The 23,751-nt window shown below is 46.9% G+C and overlaps 1 protein-coding gene across 2 annotated transcripts in view; it reads left to right on the top strand.

Annotated features, from left to right (window-relative positions):
- ACHE (acetylcholinesterase (Yt blood group)) overlaps positions 1-20,879 on the top strand; it is a 329,114-nt gene extending 308,235 nt beyond the window's left edge. For both annotated transcript variants that reach the window (XM_069646530.1, XM_069646522.1), the window contains exon 4: positions 13,194-20,879. In XM_069646530.1, coding sequence (XP_069502631.1) covers positions 13,194-13,315 — 122 coding nt within the window. In that variant the 3' untranslated portion in view covers positions 13,316-20,879. The remainder of the gene's footprint in view (positions 1-13,193) is intronic.
- Positions 20,880-23,751: the final 2,872 nt, after the last annotated feature.

The following is a 23,751-nucleotide window of genomic DNA, read 5'->3' as shown; positions in this document are numbered from 1 at the left end:
AGACCCACTGAGCAAATGCTACTGATGTGCAAGCTTATGTGAACTTTGACCAATCAGAAAATGGCACAATAGCCACACGTTGCAATAATGAGGCAGTGGCCTGAGGACTTTTGCCTGTCTTCCAAGAGTAACACTGCAAATATTAACCAACTATAGGATGTTCTGATTTATGGCAACTGAATGACGTTTAGCAACAAAGCAATTCATTCTATTCTGGCTGGTGACGGTGCCAGCCCACTGGCCAGTGAAGATGCCAGCCCCCTGGCCAAGTGCCAGTCCCGGTTTGCCGTTATTGCTGTATATTTGGTACAAGCAGCACCTTGGGTACACAAATCACATTGTCATTAATAATAAAAATAATAATAAGGCAGGCTTCTCTCTTCCTGGACAGCTGAAGCTCAGGTTTATTTTTTATCTGCTGCCTCTCTGCACAGTCACTGATGGCAGTCACCGTCCCGCGAGTTGCCCACAGCCATGCCCTTTCCATGGATCCTTCCAGCCCTGGCAAGCGTTCAATGGCTGCAGCAGGTGAGAGCGCCTCAGCCCATATTTAAGAGCATTTAACAGGCTTTGTGTAACAACGAGGGTTTTAGCATAAGAACGTGCGTTGTTTAGTGTGTTGGTGGTCATTGAGTTGGGTAACACAACCTATCCTATCCCTTCAAATCATGCACCCCTTCCCTTCCTGGCACTCAAGACTTATCCAATTGAGCCAGTAATGCAAATGAACACACACGTCATTGGCTCCCGCCCTGGATCTACCTCCCACACACCCTGGAAGCAATTAATGGCAACACCTTCTCCACGGCCATTTGAAATTGATGCCCTTCAAATACTTAGCTGGAGCCAGCCTGTATCGGTGCCTAAATGCAGGAAGCTCTTCGTTGGTGCCATGTCTGGATGCTTACAGAACACAGTGCTATAAGCATCCTTTCATTTGAGTTCCCCTCTCCGCATGTCTGTCCTTTAAGGCTGAGGTGCTCTGAGACCGAGCTGAGACTGGTACAGGCCAATGCTGCAGAGACTGTTCACACACCGACTGTTTCTAGGGCCCTAGGTTCTCTGAGCTAAGCAGAGTATTAGGAAGTGATCAGTATGTGCGCAGGCATCAGCAGTTGAAGAAAACCTGTATTGAAGCCTGCTTTCATGCTTTCAATTTACAATTTGCAGACATGGCTTCCTATCCCCACGGGTGGTAGAGATTATTTTGATTGGGAAAATATCTTTTGTGGAAATATATAGGATAGCTACCTGTTCAATGTATATTTAATTTTAGAAAGATTTTTCTAATATGCCCGGGCCAACCGCACGGCTGCTCCAGAGTGCTACCCCTTCAGTCAATGTGTCTCAAGTCTGATATGAACTGGGAGGAAATTCTTGAGGGTTGAGCATAATGCATGTAAAGTGTATTGGCGGGGGAGGGCGAATCAGGATGTTTTAGAATGTCAACTTTGGGTATCTGCAGGCTGCTTGCAGGGTACGTCTTTGGTGATCTAGTCAAAGGTGGCACAATGGATCACTCCATGAGCCAGAGATTCTAAATATAGTTTTTTCAACAGTGGGACAACATATGTCCAACTGCAGTACCATAGGTGGGATCAGAGAAGCAACATTACGAGGGAGCTTGTGTGTGCCAAATGTAAATTGGGTTGGATACCCCAAAGAATCCCCAGGTGGAAATAAGTCAGTTACTGTGAGTGCATTTAATTGGGGTAGATAAGCTAGGTCAGTGTCAAAAGACAGTCTAGTGTTATTTCCTTGAGTCTAGCCAAGAACAGAAGCCTGGTCCATAGCTACAGATTGCAGGTAATAGTGATCGCAGCTAGAGCAGTTGGCAGCCTGTGCTCGGTGATGGAATCTTGACTACCTAGTCTACTGGTGGGAACCTGTGAAGAAGACACAAAGGTTATAGTGATGGTTCACAGTGGAAATGGCCTTGCCGCAGTTGCTTGATCCTATTTTATACATGGAACGGAGCAGGATCTGTGATTTGTCCCCTTGGGACACCAATAAGCTGCAATCCTCTTGATGGACCTGTTTCTGCTACTTACAGCTTGGAGATGTATTATGGTGCTGGCAAACTTTGCATGGAAGGAATTTTGGAGACGGCAGCATTATTCATGTGGATTTGTTCCCTGTTCTGCTTTTATGGCGAACATTGGATATTGAGGTGAAATGTCTGAGATCTTTGCAGACCAGCACACGCATCTCGCTGGCATAGGGTACCTGCCCATCTCGTGGGCACAACCTGTGCAGCATAGTCATTGTGTGGCCACTCTCTAATCGGAAGTTAAGTACCAGCTGAGCTCCTGAACATGGACAGCCGAGGTGAGATGGATGGTTGATGGGTTCAAGAAGCTCCCTTCAAAAGTGAGTGCCATTCCATTCGGGAATAGTAATGGCTATAGTCCCAATCTTAAAACGCGGGAGAACTCTTAAATTAAAGACTATATAAACAGCCGATCATATTATTGTAATTCTGCTGCAGATTTTGAACATTGCATTATGATTTTCCATCCAGCGGAATTAATTCTTTTTACACAATTAAGTCCCGTCTGCGCTAAATAATTATGACAAGTTTATACTCACAAATTCCTAGCTCCCTCTTTGGAGAACCATCCCCGGTCTATAGTGCAGGTCAGGGGTGGCCTGGGAACCAAAAGAGGCCCTGGAAATAATTTTCAAAAGGGCCCCACATTTTTAGGAAGCCCAACCCTTTTCCTATGAGAATATTTTGAAATAAATTTAGTTAGCACTCAAAGGAAGCTCAGGGTGCAGAAGCCTATCGGGAAATCTCCATAGTTCCCCAAGGCCAGTCAGTGTCTGGGTGCAAGACGTAAACCCTCTCCCTGCATCACACCTTGGATGTACTCTCAGCTAAGTTCACACTTTTTAAAAGCACTTCCATACAGACATATACAAGTTTAAGAGCAACGTTGGACCTCCTGTGCAGCGAAAAGGAGTCCGGATTGAAGGGTTTTACTCTCCTGGCTCAGGCATTTGTACACTGACTGATCCGTAGCAGGTCATCTGCAGCACTGACATTGCCTGGCAGGGTTCCAGTTGCAGTCAATTGAGGAAAGCCAATTCCTATGCAGCCACCAAGGCTTGACTCAGTAGGACCTTGCAGCAAAGTCCCTTCTCTATTTCTGGCATTGAGAGGCGGTCGTGACTTCAAGAGGGACACTCTGGGCTAAATTCTGTAACTCTTATACTGTGGCCATTAGGGCTGATTTTGGGGTATATGCAGGCATCAGTGACCCACATTTTACCATAACAAGTGCCAATGAGAGGGGTCACTCTGGTATCACTGATGCCAACTCTAACATTATTTCAAAGAACAAGGAACATTTTCATAAATAATGTGACCTATATTTATATGCCAAAGAGAGGGGACATTTTACATCAATGATATGATAGGTTATTTATAACACGCTTAATACCCAGCGGTTTCTAAGCCCGAACCCAGGGATTGAACCTGTGTTGCACCGTGTCGTCTTGCTTCCAAGGCAAATAAATCAACCTGTATGGTTCTACAACTGGTGGCAATTAGGGGGGGAAATCTGTATAACCTCTATGGTTCTGCTCCTCCTGCCAAGGATGGTGGACAACCTACCATCAAGTGTACCATCGATTATGTTATCACTTTTATTGGAGAAGTACACTTGTAATGTAAAACAAGGATTTTGGATCAGGCAGTTGTGCCCCCTTCACATAGAAGACATTATCCCTCTCATCACACATCCGCTTCATTTCATGGCCAACTGACCTGTTCAGTTCTAACCCACCTGGAACTGCTCACCTCTCCCCAGGCTAATACTTCATTTTGATTAATCATGTCTCACGCTTGCTCTCCTACTCTAACACGCCCCCTCCCCCCTGTCTTGTCCCTGTCTAACCTACTTGGCGCACTCATGCCCAGCCATGCTGCCCTGCGTTTCCCCATCTTCTCTTGCACTGACTTAACCGTTCCTGAGCTATCGCGTCGTACATTACTACCTCCTGCACAGAAGGACCATTACCTACTGTTCTGTCTGACTCAAACGGCGTCTTTGCAGGCTCACTCTGTCCTGCTGTCTTGCCTCACTGTAACCACACCTGCAGTGACTGTCCATTCAATGCTGCCCTATCTCGCTCTAAACTCTCCTTCCCTGACCAATCATCTGTTGGCATGTCTCACTAAACTCTCCAGAACGGATTCACCTAATACCTGCCACCTTGTCTCACTAACCTCCCCGTCACTCATTGTCAATTCCCCGCTGCTCTGACTTACTATAACCTCTCCTGTTCTGACCATCCCAGCCTTACTATTTTGCCTTCCTTCCGTCTCTTCTGCACTAACCACCTATTCCCCAGCTGCTCTCTTACTCTAGCTTCTCCAGCACTGACCACCCCTGCCTTTTAGCTCTGCCTTACTCTATCCTCTCCTACACGAACTGTCCTTGCCTGGCTGCTCTGCCTTTCTCCCGCATCTACTGCACAGACCACCCATTCCCACCCACTATGTCCTTCCCCAGCCTCTCCTGTCCTGGCTGCCCCTCCTTCACTGCTCTGCCTTGCTCTAGCCTCTCCTGCGCTGACCACCCCTGCCTTACAGCTCTGCCTTTCTAGAAACACTCCTCCAATGACTGCCCTTGCCTTACTGTTCTGCTTTCCTCTAGTCTATACTCTCTTGTACTGACCAACTCTGCCTTACTTCTCTGCCTTACTCTAGCCTCTGCTGCACTAACCACCCCAACCTTACTGCTTTACCTTACTCTAGCCTCTCCTGCACTGACCACCCTGGTCTTGCTGTTCTGCTTTCATCTAGCATCTCTTGTACTGACCACTTTTGCCTTGCTGCTTTACTTTACTCTAGCCTCTCCTGCACTGACCAACCCTGCCCCACTGCTCTGCCTTGCTACAGCCTCTTGCACCGACCACCCCTGCCTCACTGCTCTGTCTTACTCTTACCTCTTCTGCACTGAGCGCCCTGATCATGCTACTCTTTCCTCTCACTCTCCCGACCTTACTGCCCATTCCTTCTATCTGTTTTAATCATGCCTTTCCTGCTCTGACCACCAATACTTTAGTGCCCTTTCTTACTCTTGCCTCCTCTGCCCTGAACGCCTTTGCTTTGCTCTAGCCTCTCCTGCATGGGCTATCATTGCCTTGCTGCTCTGCCTTCTTCTAGCCTCTCCCACGCTGACCACCCCTGGGCTGCTGCTCTGACTTCCTCTACCCTCTCCTGCACTGACCATCCCTGCCTTACAGCTCCGCCTTTCTATACCGCCCTTGTCTTGCTGTTCTGCTTTCATCTAGCCTCTCCTGCACAGACCACCCCTGCCCCACTGCTCTGCCTTACTACAGCTTCTTGCACTGACCACCCCTGCCCCACTGCTCTGCCTTACTACAGCATCTTGCACAGACCACCCCTGCCTCACTGCTCTGTCTTACTCGTACCTCTCATGCACTGACCACCCCTGGATTGCTGCTCTGACCTCCTCTAGCCTTTGCTGCACGAACCACCCCTGCCTTTGTACTTTGCTTTACTCTAGTTTCTCCTGCACAGGCCACCCTGCTGCCAACTTGTACTCTAACATCTCATGCACGGTCTGTGTTTGCCTTGCTGCTCTGCCTTCTCCTAGCCTCTCTTGCATTGACAGGCCATACCCTGCTGCCCACTCTTACTGTAGCCTCTCCAGCACCGAATGGCCCTTGCCATATTGCCCGCCACACTCTATCCTGCCTTGCCCTGACTATTCCCTTCTCTCCTATTTCATTCTAAGGATCTCCTGCACTGACATCCCCCTTTACCAGCCACCCCATCTCACGCTGGATGTGTACTCTTGGGCAGTGTTCTTACCACTCAAGTCAGAGTTTTGATCCAGAAGGTTTGCTATACAGTATGGTCTCTGAAGCTGTGGTGGACACCTAGATGCGATATTAGTACTGTTTCTATTATTATTGATAATAATGTTCCTATCACTGCTACTACTAATAATAGCACTTTCCTCTACAGTTTTTAAGGTTAGGTTTCCTAGTGCTGTAAGCTGTAGGTTTTACTACTATCCAATGTAATGGTACGCCCTCAGGTAGATGCGATGCTGAATTGCCATTCACAGGATTTGACCCCATGGCCTGCATAGTGAGCATCTCAGCAATGGTGCTCGGCTAATCCCTCTTGAATGTTGGCATTTAGTTGATGGATTGTATGCAATTGGTAGTTGTCTCTTCATTGTCTTAGTAGCTCTACTGCCCTTCCCAATATTCACAAATGTGCCCACATATTCCGCCTTTCCTCCCGAGTCTCAGCAGTCTTGCTTTCTTTCCTTTTCTTCCAAAATGTGCACCTGGAGTTTGCTGCCTTATCCTTCTTATGGCACTGGTCAGCGTCCAGAGCAAGTGATTGGCTCTTACCGGAGAGTCCCCTTCGGCCAATGGAGACAATCAGTCCGCCACCATTTAATGGTCCTCTATATTCCACCTTGGGCCAGGCATTTCTCTGGATGGTGGGTCGCTCACCAATTGTTATGAGCAGGGGATGGGGCCCTTGTGTTACGCTACTGCGGGTGAGGTTGCCTACACCTCACCCACTGGCAGTCAATCAGACCATTCCATATTCCAAGCATGCCTGAGTGTAAATAGAAACCTGAAGTAAGTCTCCCCGATCCAACATTACTCTCTTGAAAGATGATTGTACGATGCAATCCTCTTACTTGCAATATTCTCCAATCGTCTGTGCTTCTTTCCATTGTTTCATCAAACCCATGGATGGGTTCTGAGATTCCCTAATCCAGGCATCTGAAACCCTAGGCTCTCTAGATGTTTTTAATTGTAACTGCCATTAGGCCTAGCTAGTATATTCAATGGCGGGGGATCCCTGAAGTTGTGGTTCAAACCAACTGAAGAACCACAGGGGGCAGGCTCCTGCTCAAGTCAATGTCTGTTTCGATAACGGACTGGTTCTGCTTCATTGTACCGAATTGTATTAGAATTAGTTATGACTTTCCATACGTTTTGACTGAGTATTCTCAGCACAAATGGTGTGCAGGGGACTGGAGTGTCCGTCAGTTTAGGACACTACTCTTTTCTTGGTACACAGTAGCATCTTATTGTGCCAGAGATGCATTTTCTCCCCAGCACCCAAGCATACTCTAAATTTACAAAGTAACACACATTGGGCATTTCTAATATTGATTTTATATAGGTGTGCGGACCACTAGATCGTAGTTGCCCGCTGCGATGATCTAATCAGTGTTTGTTACTCAATGCTAGGGGGAGCTTTTGACTGTTAGATGGTGCGATTAACACTGGGCTGCCATGATCAGTGGACGTTCGTCTGTCCGATGGGTGACTCCACATTATTGGCTGGCATCATGGATACTGAAATGCACTAGGCAATAATCTCCTTTCCCATTGGTTGTCTTTAAGTTGTTGTTGGATGTTACCGTGGCTATGAGTCAGTGGCTTCTCTTCATGATGAATGGGTCTAGATTCCGGGATGGTGCAATGGCTTCTGAGCTGGCTAGTGGGGCTCAGGTAATAAAATTGCAGCAAAAATGTCGCCGGTAAAAATGCAGTGGTTTGACCAGGTAAAGGTGTACCCCATTACACCATTTAAGTGGAGCGCGGGTTGCAGGGGTGTCCCCCCGCTCACCTTAAATGGTATAATAGGTCCAGGGGTTGCGGGGGGTGTCCCCCACATCCATTACATGATTGTGGCGGCAAAACCATGGCATTTTTCCCGCAAAATGTTGTATTCACAGCCTTTTTTGCCACAATTTTAAGACATGGAAGCGGCTAGTGTGGACAGTAGTTCTTCTTCTAGTTTATGGCTGCATCCATGGATGGAACTCTGGACACTAAGATGGCTGGAATAGTCCGCCTTCATTCCTCTTGCCGATGTCTGGATTTTTGGATGGTGTGACTGACTGAGTGGTCTAGTTAGTAGTTTTTTCTCTACCTGATGGCCGGATTGTAGAAGAGTGTGATTGGCACGAAGATAGTTGATCTAGTTTGTAATTCTTTCTCTAAGTGTTGGCTTGATTATTGCATAGTGTGATAATAAAATGACTGGTCTAGTCAGTGTTTCTGCCTGTAGCTAATGGCCGGACTGTTGGGTGGTGCAGTGGACAGTGAGATAACCTAGCCAGTGGCTGTTCCTCTTGCGAGTGGCTGTTCCTCTTGCCAGTGGCTGTTCCTCTTGCAAGTGGCTGTTCCTATTGCCAGTGGCTGTTCCTCTTGCCAGTGACTGGCTCTAATGTGTTGGATGGTGTGATGAATGGCAGCTCCTCTTAATGGTTGTGGTCCTCTGCCTCTTGCAGGTGTGATGAACGTGCATGTGTGATTCTGTACGTGTCTGTTTCCTTTTAGATTTTGGTGGGTCGGAGTTGTGATGCATGTAGTGTCTTCTGATTATTTTACTTCAGACTGGTGGCGAGAGATAAAACAAATAAAAGCCGTACATATGGGCAGGTTGTTCCTCTCCCATGTCTCCCCATGACAATCGCCGTCGGAGCTAAACATAGAACATTTACATTTTAATTTTCATCAGAATAGCATAATTGTTTAATTAAAAGAACCAGTGTTGCAGGGTTTCAGCCAGGTTAGTGTTATAGAGTTGCTCAGGCCTGTCTTGCTGTCAGCTCCGCATCCTTGTTTAAATCACATGACCGGCAATAGCTGAATAGTATTAATTTGCAGTATCTTGAAGGCCAGTGAAGAAGGACTCAAAGTGTGGACAGGCACAGAGGGTTGTAAGGGCTGAAGCCTTCATTGGCAGCCAGGCCGTGGTGAGCCCTCTCCTCCCATGCTTCTGTTTTCTGTCTCTGAACATCCCATCCCTACCTAGATGCTGGGTTACCACCCATCCTTATCATTTGGCTCTCCCTCATCTTGCGCTCAATCCATTTTCCATTACCAGCTACTCTCTGGCTATTCTTTCTTTTTCAATCACTAACCTTGCCCCCTCATCACCACCATGTGTACAGCATGTTTTTTATGCCTTTTGTATCTAGGCTGTGCTGCATTTCACCCCTCCATCATGCAGTTCCCTCCATCACAGACTGTGCTGTTTCACTGCTTCCTGTTCCTCTTGACAGGTTCTCCCTCCCTGTCTGTGGTGTTCTCCAGTTCCCTGGCTGGAGGCTCCTCCCCTCCCTGTTTGGCCCTCTGTATGTCAGCCCTTCGTCGTATCCCTCCAACCGAGGTGGCATGCTCCCCCCACTGTTTGCTTCTTTATTTCAAGCTGTATGCCTTTCACCTTTTTGTATGTCCTTTCTTCTTAGGCAATATTCCCACCTTTCTGTATGCCCCTTCCCTTCCCCACCATAGAATAACCCTCAACCTAGGCTGTGTGCCTTTCCGCATGATATATATTTTTATTTATTGTGTATTTATAATGCACCTATACAGCAAAAGGTGTTTCAAGGCGCAACAAGACAAAGAAAGGGGGTGGGGGGGGATGAAGAAACACAAAAAACCGTCCTATTAGGCCTTGTGTCATTCAGATCGTGCAACTGTGGTAACAGGAGGTGCGGGGGAGAAAGGAAGGGGTGGCGCGTGGCGGGAGGAGTGCCGGCCAGGGCGGAGAAGGGTCCATGGGTTAGGCAAGTGCGAAGGGGAGGCAAGGTAGACAAACAAGTGCAAGGGGAATGCAGAGAGTGCAAGGGAAATAAGGTCCACGTGCTAAGTGTGAGGAAGGCAGCTGAAAGGGTTCAAAGGGGTGCAGGCCCTGACAGGCTAGTGCAGTGGGAGAGAGCCTGGATGGGCAAGTTCAGGTTAGGGGGTGGGAGGGTCAGGAGAGACCAAGTGCAGGGGTAGACTGGTTGAGGCCTGGTGCCTTGTATGAATCAGAAGGAACCACCCAGCCAGTCAAAAGGCAGAAGGAGACATTAGCAAGGGAGAGGGAGAGGGAATGAGAAAGAGAAAAGGAGCGTCTTAAGAAGCTTCTGGAACTTGAGTACATCTGACTCAAGTCTGAGGGGGGCAGGGAGGCCATTCCAGAAAGAGGCACCTGCGGAGGCGATCTAACCCCCACTCTCTTCTTGGAAAAAGCGTCTGATCTGCAGAGAGTTGGAGCTAGAAGACGAAGGGCTCTAGCAGGAAGGTATTTAGGGAGAGGGGGTTGGATGTAGCAGGGTCCTGCACCCCAGAAAGCCTTGTGGATGAAGCAGAGGGTCTTGAATTTGATCCTTGCAGCAACGTGGGAGCCAGTAGAGAGATTTTATGGCTGGAGAGATGCGCTCCCTGGGTTTGAGGCCAAGGATAAGTCTTGCAGTCTTATTCTGAAGTAGTTGAGTCAAGGGAGGAATTAGGCAGATTGAGGAAGAGGCCATTGCAGTAGTCCAGCCTGGAGAGGACCAAAACTCTGGAGACATTGAGTTTCTAGGGGAAGGTGAGGAAAGGGAGAATGCCTTTGAGGAGGTGCAGTTGAAAGTGTGCCTTCTTGGCAAGGTCTGTGATGTGAGGAGAGAGAGAGGAGTCGAAGATGACACCAATGTTTTTTGCCTCACAGAAGGGTGAGTGGAGGGGGCCCATGGAGGGTGGCCAGAGAGTAGGAGGGAGCTTGGGTCCCAATGAGAAGGATCTCAGTCTTACTGGCATTAAGGCAGAGATTGTTAGCAGTGCACCATGCCTGAATAGCAGACAGTCAGGAATGAGAGAAGAAGAGTGAGGAGACAGTGGAGGGAAGCTTGATGTAATTCCATCCTACTTTGTTTTTATTTCTCCTTTTTCTATGTCCCTTCTGCCTAGTACTTCCATTTGTGTCCTCCCTCCTAGGCTTCAGGCCATCCCATTTTTGTGTCCCTCCATACTAGGCTGTGTGGCTTTCCCTTTTGTGTATGATTCCATCATAGCCTGTATGCCCCTTGCTCTTGCCACATGCTCTAAACCCTTCTTCTATGTCTCTCACCCTAGACATTATGCCACTCTCCTTCCTGTACATCCTTCCATGCTAGTCAATTTGCTCCTGCCTTGAGGTGTAATTCTTCTACCATCATGCCTTTGTTCCGTTCCCGCCGTTCTGCATGCACCTTCTACACTTGCAGTGTTCATTGTTGTTTGTATTTGTTTGATTCTTCCATCAGAACAATTGTATGGTTGTACTGCAAAATGTATTAATAAACAGGTTTATTTTTATACAATTATTTTCTAAAGTCACAATTTTGTTTGTTTCATTGTGCTGTTTATTGATATAGCCTGTGTATATTAAGTAAAACAGCTCTTAACGGAACTCTAATCTCTCTCATAACTACCTGCCCATCTCATCCAAAACTCCGACTCACCCTCTCACTATACCTTCTCTCACATCACAACTCAAAACCTCACTCACCACCGCCTACCCTCACCTTCCAAACCTCCGTGTTGCCATTTTCTCAATCTTGTTATTTTCATTTGCACTTTTCCTTCTCCCATGCTACTTCTGCCAATCACCTCCCCATCCTTCGCCTCTGTTGCTGCTCCTACTCTCTCACATCCTCTATCTGCCTCCCTTCACCTTACATCCTGCATTGCTCCTACCTTCTCTCCTCAAACCCTACATTGCTATGTTGTGTCCTTACTCTCCTCCCATCCTCCATCATTCTGTCACCGCCTCTTACCCTCCTCCACACTGTCCTCACATTATCACTGTCTTCTCTCGCTCTCATCCCATCTCCGATCACTCTGTTCTGCCTCCTCCTCTCCACCTATCCTCCATCACTGTGTCACCCCCTCGTACATCCCTCACATTATCCTTTTCTCTGTTGACGCTCCTACTCCTCTACCTAATCTACTCCATCTCTTCCCCTCCTACTGTTCTCACATTCTACATAACCCTTTGCCCTCTCTCCTCCCCATTCTTCTCGTACCATTCATCACTCTGTCTTGACTCTAAACACCTCACTCCCTCTATGTTCTGGCCTCCTCTTCATCCTCTCCCTACTCTCATCACACTGCCCATCACCCTGTCACACCTCCTGCTCGCCTCACACTATCCATCATTCTGTTGTCCTCCTACTCTCCTTACTCTCCTCACATAACCTATCGCTCTGTTACCCTTTCTTTTTCTCCCCTACACGTCTCATATTTACTACCTGTGCCCTACTTATTATTCCTTCTATGTGCAATCCTCACAATCTCGGTCTCCCTGTTCATTCTTGCTTTCTGCCGCTCTCACACCATCTTTCTCTTCTTATGTTACTGTTTCTCCGGATCTCTATCCCTCTGATGTTCTAACTCACTTCCCTCTATTTATCCTGTGTATTCCTTCCCTTCCATGCTACCAAACATTTCTGCCTCCTTTTCGTCCCCGGTTCCCCCATTATACTCCTCCATTGCCTACTCGCATCTCCTCACCTCTCCCTACCCACATCTCCCTTTATCCCCTCCATGTATCACTTTCTCTCTTATCTCCTCTCAATGCCTTTTCTGGATCTCTTACCCCCTTATACTCACCCTTTTCCTCTTGCCTATTGTGGTGTCTTGCCACACGCCTTCCCCTCGCCCTTCATTGTTCCCACTTCCCACTTCCCCCTTGCCACCTTGTCTTTGTTCTTTCCTTTGGTTACTTTCCTCCCTCTCTCCACCTCTTTACTCGTTCCGTTTGTCACTCTCATACTCCCTTCCTGCCCACCGCTTTGTACCATCCTGTTTTCTCTTACCCCAATTCTTAACCCCTCTTTTGTTCTTCCTTTTCTTGCCCTCATACACTTCTCATTTCCTTCCTCCATCTCTTTGTTCCTTCTCTTTTCCTGCTTCACACCCTTTCCTGGCCATACTCCCCTCACCCTTTTTGTTCATTCCATTCATCAACCTGATACTTTCACACTCCATGACCCCTCTGCTCCTGCCCTTTCTCACTGTCATTGAACTCCCTATGTTTTCCTTACTTTCTCCTTTGTTTGTTTTTTCTGTGTTCATCTGACACTCTCCTGATCATGTCTCACTCTCATTCTTTCTGCTTACCCACCGTACATGCTATCCCGCTCCTGTCTCCAATTCTCTACCCTCTCCCACCCATCCCTGTTTGCCCCTTTTTCTTCCTTCTCTTGGTCACTCACACATGCCACCCCCCTTTCTCCCACCATTTGCTGCTCACTCAACGCCACATCCTTCTTTTTGTTAATTTCACCAACCACCTGGCCCTGCCTCTCCGTCTTTATTATTGTATTCCGTCATGCTCCCTCTTTTCCTCTTGAACCCCTTTCTTTCTCTTGCTGTCTTTGTAGATAACATTGATGAGGCGGAGCGCCAGTGGAAGCTGGAATTCCACCGCTGGAGTGCCTACATGATGCACTGGAAGAATCAGTTTGACAACTACAGTAAGCAGGATAAATGTTCCGATCTATGAGAAGACCCCAAGACCTCTCGCAACCATTCTGGTCAAAGCTCGCATTACCCTCCTTCCCCCAAACCTGCACCCCTTCCATTCCAACTCACACACAGATCTCAGGTAACCTCTCTACCTTCTCTTCCCTGGTGACAGCCCTTGTGCTACAGCATATCCAAAGCTCTGGAAGAGGTCCACAACATCCCTGTACACAGCCAGACATCGAAGGCCCACAAGGACACTAGGAGCGCCTATGGAGCATGGATCTCATTTCCAGGAACATCTCGGCTCACGACTGAATATGTAACGTCATCTGCATCTTCTCAACTTCCGTCATGAGTAATGACCTGGAGGCCACATCCTCCTCTGGCTACCCACAGAATAGACTGCTATGCCTTAAAAAAACCGTGCATTTCAGTTGGTTAGCCCTGTTTCTGTTGATGGTTCCAACCCTGAAGCATCGGCTTATGTTAACCAGTTAAATGGACGGTGACATCACCACGGCTTCCCCTTCCCCTAATTATCCCAGCTGCTCATGGTTACATGATGACCTTGTGAATCATTATTATTATAATTGTTCTTTTATGACGTGCTTAATACCGGGATAGTTTCTAAGCACGAGACCTGGATTCCAACCTGTGTTGCTATGTGTTGCCTTTCTTCAAAAACAAACGCATTGCCACTGAGCTATCCAGCCCACATTTACCAATGACAGGGTCTCCAGGTCCATCTCACGGTTACTTCACTTCTAGTACTTCTGATAATAATACTGCAGTAAGGTATAGTAATAACTGTTTGGGTTTTCAGGATTCTCTTCATGACCGCTTGATGCTTTCCCAACATGTGGTACCCCAGGAAATGCCAGAATTTTATTTGGAAGGCTTCCACGTTCCTCCTCGTGGCCCTGAACCTGATGCTTGTCCAACATCTGGTTCACCTGGTGATAAATCCACAGCAAATGAGAGGAAGCACTGTGTTCTATACATAGCCTCGAGTCCAATGTTTGCCCCAGTAGGGGATAGCTGTGTAAGTGGAGGGCTTTAGCTCCCACTTGAGTCCTTCAGCCCAATGATTGTTCTCCTGGTAGCCATAATGTGAGGGTAGCCTCCCTTGACCACGTATGGTTTCCAAGCTTTTCATATCTCTAGTGCTCCTTGTAAGAATCCACTGTAATGTATGTAGAGGCTTTCCATGCTTCTCATTGTGCCACTATGCCCAATGCTTGTCCAGCGTGTAGTACACCCAATGGTCCCCTGGGTATATGAGAGTCTTCACTTGTTTTGTAGGGTTTCCAGGTGTGTCCCTATGACTTCGAGCCCGAGTCTTGTCCAACCATCTAGTGCCTGCTTGCCCTTGATCCACTTCCCGACATCGATCACTTCTGGGATTATGCAGCATTCACAGGCTGCGAGACCAGACGGATGCTCCCAGTGATGCTGATACTAGTCCTCCCCCAACATCTGCTGATGATCTGAAAGGCCATCCAGACGGTCACAACGGACCTTCACGCCATGGGGAGCAAGTTACATTCTGTGGGGCCCTGTTCTGTGCCATGAGGGTGGGGCTGGAATGGGGCTTGGGGCTTTGGAGGGGATCACCACATTTGATCTGGGTTTTGGTGGAAGCAGTACGGGAACTTTAAGCCGAGCTAACACCACATTTGTGGGACGCTCCACCGCCTTTCATGATAGCCAGAGGAAGGAAGACATGACATTGTTTAAATTGCTGTACATTTTGCTGAGCTAACTTTTTTTTGGTTTTTTTGTTAACCTTTTAGTGTTTTTAACATGTTCACATTTTCTGTGTGGTAAGCCTTTCTTTTGAAAATGCCAAAGCCTGTCTGCGTGTCCAGTGTTTTTCTTAATGTTTAAAGAATGACTTTTGTCTATTAAAGGCGTTGGGGGGGACCAGTTCAGGTTAGAGATGTGAATGAAGTAAACCAACTCTGGCCTGGAGAGGCGAGTGCTCCTCCCAGGATCCATGTTAACTGCGGTAGAATGCATAGACTGTTGCCGCTCTCCTACGTGATCTGTGGGAACACGGCTTTGATGAAGGATGCACTCATCCCAGACTCGGAGATCCCTCTAGTTGAGAGAGGCCATGCTCTGGGCGCCTGCGAGCGCCATGTGGTACGAATATGAGGGGCACTCGCCATGGTCTCCAGTGTATCTGTGGTAGAATGCAGGCACTGTTGCCATCCTTCTATTGTGGTAAAAGGGCTGTGTACCTGGGGGTGCTATATTGCTCTGTGGTGTCTCAGATTCAGGATTCCCCCAACTTGAGAGATTTGTCGGCCACCATCCTTCTGAACGCGGTATGATCTTGTGGCTGGCCTGATTATAAGGGACGCCGGACTAGGCTCCGTGTGCCTGCAGTAGAGTGAAGGCACATAGTCTTCCTGCCTGCTCTGCAGCATCATGGCTTTGAGAGCGGATCTGACTTCCTGGGGTAGACCGAGACACTATTTACCTTTCTCCTACATGTCTTGCAACATTATGGTTATGAGAGGGCACTCACTCCAGATTGGGGGTTCCCGGAAAAAAATGAATGCACTGGCAATGGACGAGACTATTTTGTGTAATGACTTTGACTGGGCATCTGTGATGAAGCAATTTCTTGATCACCCTCCCTGACATGCCCTGTAGCATTATGAACACGAGAGGTGCATTTTACCCAGTCGTAGAGTGCATGCATTATCCCTTGTCCCTAGATTCTTTGTTATTATATCCGGTATTACATGTACGAGATGTGCATTCGTCCCATTCATAGAATAACCGCACTGCCATTGCCCCCTACATGCTCTGTGCTATTTTATATGCGAGATGTGCATTTTCCCCCCTTATAGAATGTCTGCACTCCTATTGGCCCCTACATTCTCTGTGGTATTTCGGAAATGAGAGGTGTATTCATCCAAGTGTTACGTAGCATGCGCTATCCCTGGCCTCTCCATACCCTGTTTTTTTCTGCTATGAGGTGTGGCTTCCTCCCACTAGCAGAATGTGTGTCTATTCATGCCAGCCACAGAACAGACGTACTACACCTGCCCCCTACATGCTATGTGGTATCGTGGATGCAAGAATTGCATTTATCGAAAAACTCTCGTTTCTCTGTAACAACATGCACTGCTCCTGTCCTCTAGATGCTTTGCGGTCTAATGGTTAAGAGGGGTCCGTCCTCAGTTTTTCTCTTCGGCTCACACTTACAATCATGTCTGTTGCTCTTTTATCTGATGGCGATGAATGAAGGCATGCTATTAGGGTAATTGACTCCCAGTAAGATTGGGCTGACCTTGCAGTCAAGGGGGCTTCCTTTCTAAATCAAGAGTTTCAACTTTCATTAGTGAATATGCTGTCCTCTTGAGTCTGCTGTCCACTGAGTCAGATGTTTCATTAGTCTGATGGTTAGTGATTCAGCCTTGCAGTGATCGGCTGAGCCATCTTAGAAGCCAAGCGTCCTCCTACTTACCAAGGCAATAGTCCAGACTCATTGGTTCTTAATCACCACGTGAGCAGATGCAAGGCTTTCTTTGACTCATTTTTAATGCAGTCTAAAAAGATGTTGGGCCATCCATGGCACACCTTCTTATGCATAAGGCATTACAGATTAAGTGTCATTGTATTTGTTCTACCACTCGGCCGATGTGGTAGCTGCAGCGATCTCTCATGATGCAAGTCTTGCGAAATCTCAGCACATGCTGCAATTGCTCGTAAGACCCATCATGCCCGGTTCCAGTCTGTGTCGAGTGCCATTCAAGTTCTCGCCAGGCTTTAATACTTGTAGTCGTTGAGGTAACATCTGGGTTTCGCTCATTCTCAATCTATGGAAGAATTGAAGTACATTCTAGTAATCTCCAGGGTCAGTCACAGCAGATGTCGGTGTAACCTCTAGCCCTAAATAGGCTGAATCTGAACTGATGTTGAGATCCACTCTTGTTCTCTTCATTCTCATTATCAGCAGCCTTTAAGGTACATTCTGGGTCTCATCATAATTGGGCCTACGAGACTTCGAGGTAAATTATGTTGGCCACCATGTTCTGTCCCAGCAGATGTTAAGGTATATTCCGGTTCTCACCATGTTCTGTCCCAGTAGATGTTAAGGTATATTCCGGTTCTCACCATGTTCTGTCCCAGCAGATGTTAAGGTATATTCCGGTTCTCACCATGTTCTGTCCCAGCAGATGTTAAGGTATATTTCCGGTTCTCACCATGTTCTGTCCCAGCAGATGTTAAGGTATATTCCGGTTCTCACCATGTTCTGTCCCAGCAGATGTTAAGGTATATTCCGGTTCTCACCATGTTCTGTCCCAGTAGATGTTAAGGTATATTTCCGGTTCTCACCATGTTCTGTCCCAGCAGATGTTAAGGTATATTCCGGTTCTCACCATGTTCTGTCCCAGCAGATGTTAAGGTATATTCCGGTTCTCACCATGTTAAGGTATGTTCCAGCAGAGATTTTAGCAAATGCTCAAGATTTGCAGATGCTATGGTACCTCCTTGTATTCATTGTCTGAAAAGGTGCTGATGTATCCTCTACATCTAGTAAAGCTCTCATCTTGGGAGCTCTTCTAGGATGTTTTGCCATGCATCCTTGGCAGGTGTTCAGATACCTAGTGTTTCTCACCAAGCACCTTACAGAAGTTGTTCTGCCTGCTGGTTCTTATTAGGCTATGATTTCAGCTGATGTTGAAGTATCTCCTGGTTCTTTCAAGACCGTAGTCTCAGTGGATTGTACCCTCAGCATATGTTAATGTAAGTCCTACGTCTCTCTATACCCAGTCCTTGCGGGTTATTAATTGCCTACTAGTACCTGCTCTCTTCATTGTCACCAGATGTAGGGGTTCCTCCTGTCTCCCGTTCCCGTTTGTGTCCCCAGATATTAGGATACCAAGTGCACCCTATATCTTTCTTTCAAGTATTGCGCTGAATCTACCCGCTCTCTTTTTGCACGATTATTTGTATATACTGTTAATTTAAAGATATGTGACAAATTATATAAATATATTATAAATATATATATAAAATGGAGTAGATCCAATCACCTGTGTATTTATTCTAGGATCTTTATTTACTTTTGATGCATTTCCCCTCAGTTTTTCAGGAAAACATTATATGTTTAGCTAGAGATGTATTCAAGGTTTCATAGGAGTTGCTCTCTTCTGCAGAGAGGTGCATCACAAAAGGACACATGAAGTGGTGAGCCCTCTTGTCACAAATATGATGCATGTGATGGCAAACACACACATGCCTGCAAGCGCGCGCGCACACACACACACACACACACTCACACACACACACACCCCCTAACAAGTTTGCATGTTCAAACAAGGAAAATGCCCTCCATGGTGGTATCATCCAAACTGTGATGCAAGATGTGTTCAAGTTAGCATTCAGCTTGGATTATGTAGATGAGCCTCTCTGCAGATCTAACTCTGATCTTTGAATCTGGGGTTTTCCAAGACATTACCTCTTTCTCCCTCAAGACCCCACATCAGCAGATCCACAATCTTCTATTCTAGTATGGCATTTTGATCCTCTGCTGTCCCTTTCACCACCTTTCAATTAGAACACCAGTTCCTTCCTTCCTTCCTTCCTTCCTTCCTTCCTTCCTTCCTTCCTTCCTTCCTTCCTTCCTTCCTTCCTTCCTTCCTTCCTTCCTTCCTTCCTTCCTTCCTTCCTTCCTTCCTTCCTTCCTTCCTTCCTTCCTTCCTTCCTTCCTTCCTTCCTTCCTTCCTTCCTTCCTTCCTTCCTTCCTTCCTTCCTTCCTTCCTTCCTTCCTTCCTTCCTTCCTTCCTTCCTTCCTTCCTTCCTTCCTTCCTTCCTTCCTCCAGTCTTCCTTGGCACCTCCTACTCCCAGTCTCCCTTGGAATCCTCTACCTAAGATCCATCTATCCCATTTTTCTGGTTCCTTGGCTCATATGTTTATCCCTGGCTCTCTGCTCGTTGTGCTCTCTTAATTCCAACATCCCAGCTTCCATCAGTCCCTGCTGATCATTTGTTGTTACTGCATCTTTGTCTTTTGTTTCTTTGCTGCTTCTCCCTTTTGTTAACACTGCTAATCCGTTGGTGTTTGGCCATCCCCATTTTCTCCACTGACATTTTGGTGTTTCCCCATCCATCATTGCTTCTTTGTTGTTAAGTCTGTCATATCTGCTAATCCTTTGGTGGTTGCCCATCCTCTTTGTCGCTAACGATCTTTAGTTTGAGAATTCTGCAGGGAGAACAGTTTATTTTTTTAATGTTGTTTCTTCTCTTCTGATTCTTCGGTTTTGCTCACTCCAGCAGATTCTGAATATTGTTCAGTGTTTCTCCTTTCCGTTCGTGTCTGTTCATTCTCTAGTGCCCCCCCACTCTTTCCTGATATTCTGCAGTTTCTCTGCTCTTATGACTCATGTTGTTCTCCATTTCGTTACTCTATTGACCCTCCGATGTTTCTCCCTCCCCACACTCTAGTATCCCTCTGGTGGTTCTCCATTTGACTAGTCTCTGTTGATCTTCTTGTGTGCCTCTGTATCTTCACTGTTTGAGGTTTTTCATGTTTCTCCATCCTCTCTGCTGAAATACTTCTCCCTCGCCCACTCTCTGCTGATGATCCCATTTGTCTATGCCCCCGTTTTGTGTTTCTTCTAACAGCACTCTATGCTGATATTCTGCAGTTTCACTGTCTCTGTGGAAAGACAAAAGTTGCTTTCCATCACGTTACTCTGTTGATACTCAGGGTTTCTCTCTCCCTTCACTCCCTGCAAATTCTCTGGTGTTTGTTCATCTTTTTCTACCACTGTTTCTCTGTCCTTACAAGCTAAGCTGTTTTTTAACTATGTCTATGTCCACTCACTCTATGCTCCTTCTTTTTTAATGTCTCCCTTCACTCTCTGGGGATCATCAGCATTTCTCAATCTCCTCAATCCAATCATCCGCTAGCGTGCAAACGTTCCCAGTCACCTGTGAGTCTCTGTTATATCCCCCAGCCCCCATGATCCTTAAGGTTGTTTCTGCTCCCCATTTTCTGGTTGTGCTCTAGTGGTGCTTGTCATCTTGCGCTGTGGAGAGGCTATGATTGCTCTTTCTCCCTTCACCCACCACGGCTCCTTGTTTTAAGATCCCTCCTATCGCTCGTCTTCCTGAGGTGTTTTTCTGACCCCATTTGATTTTGCTCAGTTCCCTCTTTTCCCACGGCCCCTTTGCTCGCCTGATGTTACCCTGTGCCATCACTCTCGTATGAGTCTCAGGTTTTATTCCCTCACCGCTTCTTTGCAGATCCTCCAGTATTTCCTTTTCCTTTGATCCTCTGTGTTCTTACCATCTTCGCCATCCTCTCACTCTCTGCTGATACCCTTGTTTGTGTGTTCCCTCACATGCTTATAAATGTACAGTGTCCCTCAACTAATTCACTCATTGGTGTTCCTGCATTCCTGTACTCTAATGTGTCTGCTTTCCTCGTCCCCATGTTCACTTTCCCCTGCCCTATCGCGTGATTCGGCTGCATTGTGATCCTTCCTGTAGACTTTCTGTAATGTTCTGCCTCAGGTATGGACACGTCCTGATTCTTGATGTTTCTGCATTGTCCAATAAAACAGTTACAAACCCTATTCGACCTGTGCCCGACTGTGTATCTGTACAATAGGAATGTCTGTTCATGTAATTGGCATGCTCAACTATGCATATATCTTTCTATAAGCATATCTGTGCTGTAATGTCTCACTGCACTGTGTATCTTTACTATAGACAATAATATTCATTCCCAAGTGCAGGCAAATGACATTTTGGGACATAGATGACGAAAACTGTAACATTATTGTTTAGCCATTTTATGTGTGGAATGCGTGGGGTTGTGTGGTTGGATATATCGTAGAATGTGATTTGGTATTGGACTTGGGCAACTAATGTGGAGGTGTGTCTTGAGAAGGTGGAGGAAGCAGCATGTATGTACTCAAATATGTATCCCCAGTGAAACTGTTTGCCATTTAGGGCTCTGCAATTACATGTTAGATGGATATTTACATTGCATGCATATTCGCTAAACCCTACGTGTTCATTAAACTGCACGTTAACAGTGGTAACTTTACATGGTAAGTGGTAAATTACAATACATTTATGATTGCAGGCAAATGGCAATATTTGGTAGAGATGACAAAGACAATAATGTTATATTTAGCAGTGTTATATGGTGGGAGCAGGTTGCTGTCTGATTTGCTCTATCAGTGAGTATAGCATTACTGGCATGTGAATCAAATTTGGCTTGGGACTCATTCAACTAATATGGGGATGCTACACTAAAAGATGGAGCGAGTAGGGTGCACCTACATATCTATTTACCCCTAAAGCAATTGATTGCCGTTGACAGCTCTCCAATATACATGTTCTATGAGGGGTAACTCTCTCCCCACTATTGGTATACCTACCCCCACATGGTCTCTGTACAATAGGCGCGCCTTACTGTACAGTGTCTGTACATTGCAGTTATGTGTCTCAACACAGTGAGACCCTACTATGAGAATATATGTCTGCACATATGTGTACAATAATGTGCCTGAACAGTTTGCCTCTACCATGATTATGTCTCTACATGTGCTTTTGTTTGAGTGGCCTGCTCATGATTATCACGTCTCCCTGTTTGTGTTTATAATATATACCTGCCGCAGACGCTTCTCCCAGTCCGTCCAAGTAAAGTTAGTTGACTGCTGTTAACATTGTATTCACCTTTTTATATTTTGGCTAGTTTTAAGCAACATTTGTCTGCCATTCCATATAATTGTGCATGTGTGTCCCATGGTATGTTGATCTCTGCGTCACTGAGTACATCTCTCTTCTCCAGCATGGGGTCTTGCACGGATTCACATGCTCATGAATATTCCCGGTCTTCAGTCAAACTGCTTGTCTCCTTTAGAGCCTATCAGTGTCCATTGGTTCATACTGCTCCCGGCCAATAACACTTGTCCTCGTAAGCTCCAACCCTGGTGACCATCTTCAGATTTTTACTACATGTTTCTAGTTTTGGGAGTCCTCATGCTTCACTCCTCGAAAACCATGGATTTATTTCCTTTTTTTAAACATTTTTCAAAGATTTCTTCCATCTCTACTTCATCTACCATCACGCAGTACTACCGGCAGCGTGGACCCATTGGCAACAAAGATCGTCTTTTTCATCGACTGATCTTCAATCTGTGACAACAGCTGGACCAGGCTTGTGCCTACAGCTTCACTTCAACCATGTCTGATGTGGCAAAGAAAACTCTCTTCAGGGCCTGTGAGAACTGTGACCAGAAGAACGTTTTTGTTGAGGATCGGCACCTCCAGTACATTTATCGTCTTCACCCGAATCACAACCCGGACAGGTAGTACATCTGCCATTCCTTCTCATTGAAGACCAAGAAGGATCACCACCGGAGGTTAGTGGCTTGGAGCGAGCAGGGAAGGGTCTCTGACATGCCTTATCTACGGCCAGCAGGTCCTCTGAGCGTACTCCCTCAGGTAAGAAGAGGTAGAGGTGCTTTGAGGATGCTTCTTCTGGGGAGATCCAAAAGAAGGCAAAGATCCACACCCCATCTGTTTCCTCAATAGTTGCCATGGCTGCAGGGCCAAATTCTGGAACGGGTTGCTCACCGTCTCCATTTCCGTTGACCTGCCGGCTGGTGGGTTACCTCTGTCTGCGAGGAAGTCACTGACCCCATCCAAGCACAATCCGTCCCAAGACCCTTCATCAACTGCCTCTTCGTCAATGACTAAGACCACTGCCCCATCTACGATAGCTTTGTCGACGAGCTCCTCAGCAACAACCCGTCATCATAGTCAGGAAAACCTCCTCTTCCTTCTGCAACAAAAGGTTTGTGGGTGACTGTCATCTCAACCCACATGGCAACAACTGCTCCTAGAGTCTCTTTGCCTCCGTGACCTCTGTCAACGGTCCCGTCCATACCTCAAGAGGGATCACCGTACCATGAGCCCCACCAGCTGTTTGGTTGTCCAAAGGGTTTGAGCCCGGCTCCTGCACCGGCTGCAACATTTGCACCCTCTCCTACACCAAGGGATATGTCACTGGACATCCTGACCATCATGCATACTTAAGTGGCAGAGATTCAACAGTGACTGACTGCTGCTCCTGTACCTGGTCCAGCCAGAAGTCCTCCCAAGCCACTTAGGCGTCAGCCAACACCGCACCGTAGGACGCCCGGCACCCATGAACCTGTGCTTGGGGCCTTGCCCCCTGTGAAAGAGGAGCCAATTTGCACAGACACTGGCACTGACACAACCGCATCTCAAACGGATGAGTTAGACGATTATGTTCCCGGTGATGGGAACCCGGCCGATGTTAACGAGCCTGCCAGGGTTTCACCTCTAGACGAAATTGGCTCCTTCCACTCCATCTCAATGGTGTCCGAGCTCTTCAATCTGGTGCCGGAATAGAAGAAGGAAGTTTTCCTTTTTCAACGAAGAGTCCCCAAGGAAGGCTGTTATATCAGT

The sequence above is a fragment of the Ambystoma mexicanum genome, chromosome 1p, assembly GCF_040938575.1.
Source record: "Ambystoma mexicanum isolate Mex_15411 chromosome 1p, UKY_AmexF1_1, whole genome shotgun sequence".
NCBI lineage: Eukaryota > Metazoa > Chordata > Amphibia > Caudata > Ambystomatidae > Ambystoma > Ambystoma mexicanum.
This window is presented reverse-complemented; position numbering and strand designations above follow the sequence as displayed.